The sequence below is a fragment of the Balaenoptera borealis genome (assembly GCF_965194805.1).
Source record: "Balaenoptera borealis genome assembly, chromosome: 1".
Classification (NCBI taxonomy): domain Eukaryota; kingdom Metazoa; phylum Chordata; class Mammalia; order Artiodactyla; family Balaenopteridae; genus Balaenoptera; species Balaenoptera borealis.
The window spans coordinates 119,861,079-119,873,118 of NC_138860.1; the positions used below are offsets into that span (position 1 = coordinate 119,861,079).

At 39.4% G+C, this 12,040-nt stretch overlaps 1 protein-coding gene across 2 annotated transcripts in view; it reads left to right on the forward strand.

The window, feature by feature from the left end:
• The window catches only part of MCOLN3 (mucolipin TRP cation channel 3), a 35,208-nt gene that overhangs the window by 115 nt on the left and 23,053 nt on the right, over positions 1–12,040 (forward strand). Inside the window, exons 2-3 of one of the 2 annotated variants that reach the window (XM_082408495.1) lie at positions 4,524–4,753; positions 8,585–8,752. In XM_082408495.1, the coding sequence (XP_082264621.1) occupies positions 4,526–4,753; positions 8,585–8,752 (396 nt within the window). In that variant the 5' untranslated portion in view covers positions 4,524–4,525. Of the gene's footprint in view, positions 1–277; positions 4,754–8,584; positions 8,753–12,040 lie in introns of those variants that run through there. The other variant, XM_082408494.1, reaches the window with a different exon arrangement.

Sequence of the window (12,040 nt, forward strand, 5' to 3'; positions counted from 1 at the left end):
ACGGCGGCGTCATGGAGGGGACACAGGTGGGAGCGGAGTGCGAGCTGCGGCGGTTCGGCCCCGCGCCCCCTCGGCCGCCCGCCCAAGGTCAGTGGCGGCGCCCCCCGCCCGGGGTAGCCGGGACTCAAGCTGCGGCGCCGGGAGACCCTGCCGCGCCACCATCCCCCCAACCCTGGGAAGCCACCTGTGGGCGGGGCCTCGCCTGGGAGGCCTGGGAAGGGGGCGGCCGGGGGGCGGGGGGGGAGGCTCGGAGACACTCTGCAGGTTGCACAGCCAGACTGTGCAAGCCAGACTTGACTCAGTGTCCCTTTATTAGAGGGTAGGGGGAGGATGGACTTGGGGCCCAAAGCTGGCGTCCCTGCGCTGGGCGAAAGCAGCTTCCAGCCGGGCTCGGGTCGTGTAAGGAGCTCGCGTCCCTGTCGTCAAATGTGAGGCTTTTACTCTTTACACATATTCCTCGGTTTTCTTTCGTTTTCTGCAGTTCATTCCAGTTAAGCCCCTCCTCGCCGTGAATAAGGAACCTCCGTGTGTTTGTAGATTCTAAGACCAGATATAGTATCGCGGCTAGACTTTCCTGACCCGCGTCTCCACCGACCCTGCATCCTGCGCTGTGCCCCGGGTGGGTGTGCAGGAGTGTTGGGCGACACTCCGTCAGCGGCTAGGGGTCTGGACAGTCTCAGTTTTTAAAGTGCACCTTCAGAAGGGCTTCTCTGACGGTAAACTAAGGTTTGCAGCGAGTTTAGCGGTCAGTCCTTGTGAATGAGACATCTTACGGTTCGGGACAGCTTGGTGCGATGTGCTGAATAAATTAATTGTGGTTGGCTCTTTTTCTCTTTGTTCCTGTGGGTTACTGTGACACGGCGTGTGGCTAGTTTGTTTACAGTGTAATTTTACCTGTATCAAAATACAAAGGGCTGAATGTGACCTCAAAGCTGTCATTCACCAACATGCTGTATTATTAAGAGCTTCATTATTATGTTACTGTTCATACGCGAGTTTCCATGAACTCACGTGAATCATCTTCCTTATAAATCCCATAGGTAAAGTCTCCTTAAATGCTGGTGAAAAATATACCTTTTTGAAGAAGGCAATAAAATGTTCTTGAATGAAAATCCTAAGGGATTAATTTTTTTCTCTCCCTATGTCTTTATCTATGAGTTATTGTACTCGGACTTTGACAGGAATTTTAACACACACACCAGCCATACTTTAATGAGTGCTATCATAATTATTTCATTTTGAAGGTACTGCATATGCTACTGTAAATATGTTTCATGCTCTATTGACTCAGCAATATCCTTTTTTCTTTCTTTCTTTTCTTTTTTTTTTTTGTCTGCGAGGCATGTGGGATCTTAGTTCCCCCACCTGGGATCGAACCCCAGCCCCCTGCAGTGGAAGCACGGAGTCTTAACCACTGGACTGCCCGGGAAGTCCCTATCCTTATTAACCTTTTCATTCATCAAGAATTTTAAAACCTTCCCCATGGATAGTTTTTATAGCCAATATCTATTGTTTGGAGATGCTGGGTTTGCTAAGAATGTTTGATTTCAGAAGCAGATGTCGGATTCTAGACTTGGAAAGCACCTAAACAGTGACTTGTTAGATATTGTGTTAGTACAGTTTGAATCCTCCCCCCACCCCATCCCAATCTCTGAGTAGAAGTTATAGTAAAACTATCAAACAGAGCCAGCCTTTCTATTCTATAAAAAAGAACTCTACTCTCCGTGGTGGTTTGGGGTATTTTATTTTGAACAAGTTTCCATAATATCAATATTAGCCTGAGGGAAAATCCAAGACAGTTTCCAGTTTCTGGAGTAACTTCTTTATCACTTTGGATAAGCTGACTATGAAGACAATAAAACCAACCCCATCCTTTGCAAAGGGATTTAAAAAAAAAAAGTATGAAGTGAAAAGTAAAATGTGCTACATAACTCTACGACTTTCAATAAAAAGCTAATACAAGTGATGTTGCTGATCGGGACTTGGACTTAAATTGAGATTCTGAGTTCTCCTTTTCAGACCTCCTTTGTAAGTCCCCTGAAGCTCACATTGTCTCTTAAGAACCTTGTTGGCTGTTTAGGAAGCTGCTCTGTCTGCTGGGGCTGTAGGGAAAGTGAGGCTGCTTGTTTAGTGTTAGACCCTATGCAAGGGTTTTATTTACATTTTCTCACTAGAAACACATGAGGGTAGATACTCTTATTCCCGTTTTGCAGAAGAGAAAACTGAGGCTCAGGCAGGCTGAGTGACTTGCCTAAGGTCACAGAAGTGTCACATTGTAGAACCAGGATTAGAAACCAAACATGATCTGGTTCTCTACATCAGCGGTCCTCAACCTTTTTGGCACCAGGGACCAGCTTCGTGGAAGACAGTTCTTCCATGGACTGGGGTGGAGGGGGAGATGGTTCAGACCGTAATGTAAGCGATGGGGAGCAGCAGATGAAGCTTCAATTGCTTGCTCGCCGCTCACCTCCTGCTGTGTGGCCCGGGTTCCTAACAGGTCCCCGGGGCTTGGGGACCCCTGCTCTTCATCACATCTTTTACCTTTAACTCAATGGTTTAAAAATTTTTTTTTGATAATCTGATGAAACTGTAAGTATCTTCCCAGGAAAAGTGGCCATATCCATATATCTACAAAATTTTGCATATAATTTCTGAGTCCAGCCTACTCTCTGACACCTTACCAGTGCTTTCAGGACACCCTGCTCTAACTATACCTGTTACTGAATGAGGCAGAAAGCATATAACATACTCTATATAGGTACATATAGTCTTTTATTAATAGCAGCCCTTGAATTTGGTAGTTTTCAATTGGGTAAAAATTCACTCAGTAACTGAAACAAAAACAAAAATGACGTGCTATGTTCTAATTGATTTTGTAAGCATCAAAAGTGCAGTTAATTTTTTTGTAATTGTAACCACATTCTTTTTATTTTTTATTTAAAAAAATTTTTTGTTTTATATTGGAGTATAGTTGATTTACAATGTTGTGTTAGTTCCAGGTGCACAGCACAGTGATTCGGTCATACATATACCTATATCTATTCTTTTTCAAATTCTTTTCCCCTATACGTTATTACAGAATATTGAGTAGAGTTCCCTGTGCTGTACAGTAGGTCCTTGTTGATTATCTATTTTGTATATAGTAGTGTGTATATGTTAATCCCAACCTCCTAGTTTATCTCTCTCTCCCACCTTTCCCCTTTAGTAACCCTAAGTTTGTTTTCTATGTCTGTGAGTCTGTTTCTGTTTTGTAAATAAGTTCATTTTATCATTTTTTTTAGACTCCACATATAACTGATACCACATGATATTTGTCTTTCTTTGTCTGACTTCATTTAGTATGATAATCTGTAGGTCCATCCATGTTGCTGCAAATGGCATTATTTCATTCTTTTTTATGACCGAGTAATATTCCATTGTGTATATGTACCACATCTTCTTAATCCATTCATCTGTCAATGGACGTTTAGGTTGCTTCCATGTCTTGGCTATTGTAAACAGCACTGCAGTGAACATTGGGGTGCATGTATCCTTTCTAACCGTGTTTTTCTCAGGATATATGCCCAGGAGTGGGATTGCTGGATCATATGGTAGCTCTATTTTTAGTTTTTTAAGGAACCTGCATACTGTTTTCCATAATGGCTGTACCAAATTACAGTCCCATCAGCAGTGTAGGAGGGTTCTCTTTTCTCCACAGCCAGCATTTATTGTTTGTAGATTTTTCAATGATGGCCATTCTGACTGATGTGAGGTGATATCTCGTTATAGTTTTTATTTGCATTTCACTAATAATTAGCAATGTTGAGCATCTTTTCGTGTGCCTCTTGGCCATCTGTATGTCTTTGGAGAAATGTCTATTTAGGTCTTTTGCCCATTTTTTGATTCAGTTGTTTGTTTTTTTAATATTGAGTCACATGAGCTGTTTGTAAATTTTGGAGACTAATCCCTTGTCGGCCACATCATTTGCAAATATTTTCTCCCATTCTGTGGGTTGTCTTTTCATCTTGTTTAGGGTTTCCTTTGCTGTGTAAAAGCTTTTGAGTTTAATTAGGTCCCATTTGTTTATTTTTGTTTTTATTTCCATTACTCTAGGAGACAGATTGAAAAAGACTTTGCTGCGATTTATGTCAAAGAGTGTTCTGCCTATGTTTTCCTCCAAGAATTCTATAGTTTCCAGCCTTACATTTAGGTCTTTAATCCATTTATTTGTGTGTGGTGTTAGAGAATGTTCTAATTTCATTCTTTTACATGTAGCTGTCCGGTTTTCCCAGCACCACTTATTGAAGAGACTGTCTTTTCCCCATTGTATATTCTTGCCTCCTTTGTCATAGATTAATTGACCATAGGTGTGTTGGGTTTATTTCTGGGCTTTCTATCCTGTGCCATTGATCTTCAAAGGTGCAGTTTAGAACAATGGTGCTTATTTGAAGGCTGATCTTTTGTCTGGACTTCATCAACTATCCTGCAATAGCAAAGAACATAGATGTTGCCTTCATTTACAGGTTTTTTTTTTTTCCTCCTAGAGATGGCAAATCCTGAGGCTGTTATAAGTAGCTGCAGCTCTCATGAAGAAGAAAATCGCTGCACTTTTAACCAGCATACATCTCCGTCTGAGGAGCTTCTATTAGAAGACCAGATGAGGCGAAAACTCAAATTTTTTTTCATGAATCCTTGTGAGAAGTTCTGGGCTCGAGGTAGAAAACCGTGGAAACTTGCCATACAAATTCTAAAAATTGCAATGGTGACCATCCAGGTAACCATCTCAGATCATGAGTTTAATGAAGTCTTCTTTTACTAACAAAGAGGACTATGGACAGTTTTTTTTCTTCTTTTATAACTTTTAACTGTATGCATAATAAAGAACAATAATTAAGGAGATACACAATCTTAAACCCTCCCTCTTCAATATTTGTGAAAGAAGACTTTGGTTTTTTTTTTTTTTTCTCTAACACTTTTCCTTCTCATCTTTCATTAAGTTATAATTTTACTCACATAATGTAATTAGTTTTCAGGAAAAGAAAATTTTAATATTAGGCTTCCAATCAAGAAGTTTAGCTAAAGGTTTCTAAATCAACTGTGGAAACTAGCTATTGCCCAACCAGAGGATTCTTTTTTTTTCCTAGATAGTTTCCTGAGAATTTCTCTCTCTTCAGAAACTTCAGGATTTTTGTTAAGAGTATTTGGATTCTCACATCCCTGTGATCATGGGAGCCCTGAAGTGGAAGAATGTGGAGTTGATTAAAAGGAGTAGCATAGGTAGTGAAATGTGAGACTTCATTTCAGGAGAAGTTGAATCTCATTTCCTTGCCTTCTCTTAGCATTTTGGGGGGAAATTATATTTTATGATTCTTTATATATACTTATGATTTACTCTTGTGAAGGTATGTTTTCCTGCTGGTGAGAGTAACTATCTCTTGTTAAAAGCAAAGGGGCAAAAATAAAAGATTTTAATAGGAAAAATAGATGTGATACGTTTATTTTTATTAATACTTTCTCTTAATTTGGTGAAAAATGCATACATAAATAAACAACTGGTATTCAAGGAGAATTTTTTTAACTCTGAAATCGCTAATCTTAACTGATACTTGAGAACAAATGCTTAAGGTGTTAGAAGCTAAGGCTATTTCTACAGTCATATGAAGTTGGTGAAATTCTTGCCTAAGTTTCTGATGCTAGGTGTTGTGTAAAGGAAACTGACACTTGAGTGATTATTTTGTTCCAGGACATTATTTCATTTAATTTCAACACTACTTCTATTGGATAAGTACTGGAATCCTTCAGTTTACAGAATAAGGAACTGATATTTATAGAGCCACATGATTAGTACTGACTAGTACTGCCACTGGCGGAATCAAGACTTTAGAGGCACGTGTTCTCTTCCTTTAACATATCAACATAAAAATGGATGTTCAGTTCTCAGTATATTTGGCAAGCTGGAATTGAAATTCTTAACTTCTAGCTGATAATGTAGTGTGTCACAATAGTGAAAATATTTATCTGTGTTGTTTCTGATAAGTTGGAGGGAAAGCCTGTGTCAGTTGAACATGTTTTCTACTTAGAATGATAGGTACCACTTGTGTGTTTACTGTGTTTCAGCCTAAACATTTTACATCATCACATTCAATTCTTAAAACAAATCAGAGGTAGGTAGTAGTATCCCCATTACACAGATGAAAACACTGAGGCTTAGTGAAGTAAAATAACCTGTCATAGTCAGGAAACCAGAAGAATAGAACTGAGATTCAAACTCAGATTCTATTCCCTCTAAGACTTATGTTCTTTTTTAATTTTTAAACATCTTTACTGGAGTATAATTGCTTTACAATGGTGTGTTAGTTTCTGCTTTATAACAAAGTGAAGCAGTTATACATATACATATGTCCCCATATCTCTTCCCTCTTGCATCTCCCTCCCTCCCACCCTCCCTATCCCACCCCTCTAGGTGGTCACAAAGCACCGACCTGATCTCCCTGTGCTATGCGGCTGCTTCCCACTAGCTATCTATTTTACGTTTGGTAGTGTATATATGTCCATGCCACTCTCTCACTTTGTCCCAGCGTACCCTTCCCCCTCCTCGTATCCTCAAATCCATTCTCTAGTATGTCTGTGTAAGACTTGTGTTCTTAATTACTCCTAAATCTTTTAGGGAGCTCATCTAACTTTCCTGTGTTTCCTAGGGTGGTCAAGAGGAAAATTGACTAACAGTTTAAGATGTTAAGCCTGTTAGTAATAAGCATATAAAAGGCATTTAGGTAAGTTTTTTTTTGAAGTAACTGAGGGTTTTTCTTAATTGTGATGTTTCCTTAATCTACACTGGAACAATCAAACAAATATTACATAAAGACTTTGTAATTGAGCAAATGAGGGTGACTTGATGACAGATTTCCTCTTTTCAGGGACAAGACGGTGGTATTTCTGTTAAGTTGGAGATGTTGTGTCTGCAACAGCAAAAGAAAGATGACTATGATAATAGGCACCCTACTAAAAGTTTCCCTTTTCACACTGCCTGGCTCATTCTCTGAATTATAGCAGTTCTCTCTGCCAGTGGTACTCTTGTCTGCCCCTAGGTCCTTGAGGGCAGGAACTGTGTCTTCTAGCTCAGTGCTGGCTTGTGAAGGTACTCATATATTTGAATGAATCGGTAAAAATATCTTTGGGAATTCTCTGGAGGCTTTTTGATCATCAGCTTCGATAGATGTAAAACCCCTGGAATATCAAGCTATCATCTTACTGAGATTTAAATAAGACACAGCTTAAAGAGTCTCTTTAGAAATGAGAGTTGAGTTAGGTAGAGAGTGATGACATGTGTGGGGTACAGGGCATACATCACAAGGGGAGGTGAGAGCCGAAAAGATTGGTCCACTGTCTCTATTTTTCCCTGATCAGACCCTGGATACTTTGTGTAGCATGGGCTTGGATAGTTAGAGCTTGGATTTAGTCTGTTAGACTTGGGTTAGAATTTTGACTATATACTTGCTACTGATGTGACTTGTAAAAATTATTTAACTTCTCTGAGTCTTCATGTATGCATCTGTAAAATGGGTGTATTAGGAACTATGCTGTGGGATTAGTGTGAAGAAAGTTCCTGCAATAGTGTATGGAACATAGGTTTTCAGTATTGTTCCCCTTTTCCATATAAAATATATGATGCCCCCCTTACTCTGGTATCTAAGTCAAAATATATGTTCTAAACTTACAGCGTGCACACACGTGTGTGGGTGTGTGTGTGTGTGTGTGTGTGTGTGTGTTTATGGGAGAGAGCAAGAGGACAACTGAGTTTCATGTAAAACTCTGGGGTCAATCCTGTATGAATGTTAAGGATATGTTATGTTAATATACTTTGATTTAGAGATGAGTTGAAAGAATATTTTTATTTTTGGCCTTATTGTCACAGTTTTGGTAATTAGACCTAGGAATATAGTTTGATTATAGGACTTAAACTTATGTAAGATATTTCTTATTATTGTACACCTGCTTCAAGACCTTTTTGTTCTACAGAATTCATTTTGAACTCTTCTATTTTCCATTCAAGCCCCTGCACCATCTGACTCCAGTCTTTCTGTTCACATTTTTTTCTCACTATTTCTCTAATTGAATTATGCTGGTGTCCTCAATGTCCCCCCAAAGTGCTAAGTTCAACTCGACCTTCTTGGCCTTTCCCCCCGTGCTCCTCAAATGTCCCCTGCCCAAGTTATGCACATATTTCAGGGTTTCTATTATTCTTTCTTCCTTAGAGAAACCTTCCAACTTCCTTAGTCAGTTACCTTGCTTCTCTGAGCTAAAGAACTCCTAAAGGGCTTCTCTGAACTCCTAAAGCTTTTGTTGGTAGGGAAAATGTCATAAGTGGGATCATACATGAAAATAAATGTTGAAAGTATGCAAAATCACTTTCTTTTATTTTAAAACTAGAAACCCACCTTATCTTTAAGGACAAATTAATTCACAGCTGCCAAACTTTAATTTTTATTGAATATATTCAGGATTAATTAGGCATTGAATCCTGAATAGATGAATTTATCATTCTATAGAGACCTTTTATTTCATTACTTTTTGACCCTCTTACTTTTTCTTTTTTTCTTTTAAGCTGATCTTTTTTGGGCTAAGTAACCAGATGGTGGTAGCTTTCAAGGAAGAGAACACTATAGCATTCAAACACCTCTTCCTAAAAGGATATATAGACCAAATGGATGACACATATGCAGTGTATACACAAAGTGATGTATACGATCAGATCATCTTCGCAGTGAACCAGGTAAATCAAGCACATGCATTCTTCACTTGGGAAAAAGATTAGACTGGAAAATTGTTAGCAATGTACATAGTAGAAACTGACATTCAGTTGTACAAGGGTGAACATTTTTAAATGAAATATGTAAATGACATGTATAAAACAGTTAAGTTTTTTTAATGTTGCCAACAAACTTTAACAGAACTAGAAGTTGAGAAAAGCTTTTGTTTAGTAACAGAGAGACAGAAACTTTAAAGACTTAATTAAAAGAGTCAGAGCTAGGGCTTGGCATGAGAACCTCAAAGGTTTAAAATGATTAACCATGACCTTGGTTGTAAATAGTCATTAAGTCCTCAGAGTTTATACTTTCAGGGACCCTTAACAAATAATGAGAATATTAACTTTGCAGAGTGTGTATAGTAACCAAGACCTGAAAGTTCATTTAAAAAATAAGTAAGGCCTTTATGTCATATATGACAATGATTTTATTGTAATATTGATTAACTGCCTCAGAAAGGAAGCTTGTTTTTCATACAGATGATTCAAATTCTGTTCAGAGTTTCTGATCAATTTGTTTTTGCTACAAATAGTACTTTCTCAAGTCCAAAATTTCCTATTTTGTGGGAATCGTTGGAAGCTTTCTTGAAGTCAGTATTTCCAACCTAAGTTAGTCTGTAGATAACATTTCAAAAATATCACAACTCTTCTTCAAAAAATTATTATAGTGCAATTATGGCTCTCCTTATCCTGGAGACAAACTATGCACAGTGAGATAAAATACGTTTTTTTTTTTTTTTTTTTATAAATTTATTTATTTATTTATTTTTGGCTGCGTTGGGTCTTCGTTGCTGCGCGCGGGCTTTCTCTAGTTGCGGTGAGCGGGGGCTACTCTTTGTTGCAGTGTGCAGGCTTCTCATTGCAGTGGCTTCTCTTTGTTGCAGAGCACGGGCTCTAGGCACACAGGCTTCAGTAGCTGTGGCACGCGGGCTCAGTAGTTGTGGCTTGCGGGCTCTAGAGCGCAGGCTCAGTAGTTGTGGCGCACGGGCTTAGTTGCTCCGCGGCATGTGGGATCTTCCCGGACCAGGGCTCGAACCCGTGTCCCCTGCATTGGCAGGCGGATTCTTAACCACTGCGCCACTAGGGGAGTCCCCTAAAATACGTATTTGTGACGCTAAGGCTTTCTGATCGCATTCAGATTACAAAAATTGGCCAGAAATCTATAGTAATAGAAGTAAGCTGCATATGTTGTTAAATAGAAATATGCCCTACAATTTGTAAGGTAAAAAATAGTAAAATGCTGGAGATATTCGGCTTTGAGATTCTTGTTTTAAGATTATTAAGTTTATCTAAAGCTACTCTGAACCAAATTGGTAGTTTGGTTTTTGGTGGGAGGGGCGGGTAGAGGCAAGATGTAAACAGTTCATTAAATTCCTCCTAAAACATTTTTACCTTTTTTATATAGTAAGCCTAAGAGTAGTCTTAAAAATATAATATTTGGCATTCAGGCCATTCTGTTTATCAGATTTCCGTGTTCTTTACAGAATTGCATGTAGATTCCTTGTGCTAGTATATAGGTAGATAATATTAATTGGGGTGGGGTTTACTTAGGGCAAGTGACTCCCTACCATCTTCTGGGCACTATCAGGCATTTTATTTTATTTGTTTTGAATTTTATTTTATTTTATTTTATTTTATACAGCAGGTTCTCATTAGTTATCTATTTTATACATATTAGTGTATATATGTCAATCCCAATCTCCCAGTTCATCCCACCACCACCACCCCCAGCCCCACTTTACCCCCTTAGTGTCCATACATTTGTTCTCTACATCACTATCAGGCATTTTAAACTGAAGGTAAAAAGTATCTTGATCACAATATTCATAAATAAAGTTTTTGTTGTTAATGAGGTCAGTTATTCTACATGATTCCAGGGAACCGAATAGAGAAAATATAGACTGATATGAAAGAAAGATCATTGTTTGCTGTAAGGAAATCTCTTGATAGTTGCGGTGATAGTCACCAAGGAGAACGAACAGATAAGACAGTAGCTTCTCAGTCCTTAGAGCTAGTTCCATGACTAATTAGTTTTCCTGATGAGTAGAACCCTAAAATGCCACCTAACTGCATAACCTCTAGGGTTCATCCTGATCCAACACTGGTTATAACAGCATCACTTTCGTTCAGTATATATGTTTATGTATTTGAATATCAAAGACCTAGTTATTTTTATACTATGTCCTGGCTTTTAGCAATCAGTCATGTTTGGGCCATCTTTACTGGGTTTCTTCTTTCATCTACCCCTTAAATTAAGGCAGTCCTCGAAGGTTTGTCCTTTTCCTACAGAATTTCCTCCTCTACACAGCCTCAGCCATTGCCAAGAGAGGTGACCCTGAACCATTTGCTCACACTGCTGCATGCAGACAGCTCACGAGCACCTCAGAACCACTCCGTCCAAAACGGGTTCCTGTTCTCTTCCCACCTGCTCCCCAGACATGTTTCTCTTTCTGATCACTTGCTTAGATTTAAAGGTCTCAGGGTCTTGGAACCATTTATTCTTGCAGCTCAAGCATAGTCTGTATATCCCTACTTCTGGTTGGCTTACCTCCTTCCCCTCCCTACCATTTCTTGACTGTTTTCTAAAGGATTCACCTAAAATCACAGATTTGATTGCATAATACTCCTCATTTTATACATATGACAGTGTTCAGTGCCACATATTAATATATTTATTCCACGAAGGTGGAAGTACATCCCAGGCACTCAGTTGTTTGTGAATGAATGAAAGAGCTCAAAAGATTCATGTGTTCAGATCAGGTGATCACAGAGGGACCACAAAAAATCCATCTATAATCAAGGAGCAATCGGTTTTAATCTGCTTTACTTTGGGTGCCACATTACTCAGGTAAGGATCTTTAATGTGTTTTTATATTGTCTTCCAAAGGGTGACCTGGGGCCCATGGATCTGTGTGAAAAACTACTTCCCTCAAGGCAGAGCTGCAGAGGCAAGTAGGGACAGATGTCCAGCCTGATGAATGCCCCACAGAGGCCATAGCCAGTTAGGTGCCCCATCAGTCAGTCCTACAGGTCACCTGCCTTTCAACCATAGTCCCACATCACATTCCGGTCCCAGAGTCCTCTGACTCAGGCTCCAGAGCTGCCCTTTAGCTGGACATGGTCCTGCCACTTGCCCCTGACCACTGTCGACTGAAGAAAATGCATAACCTAAAAGTTGAGAGCTATGTTTTATTCAAGGACATCGCTGCAGACTGCAGCCCGGGAAGGCGGCCTCTCAGATAGCTCTGAGGGACT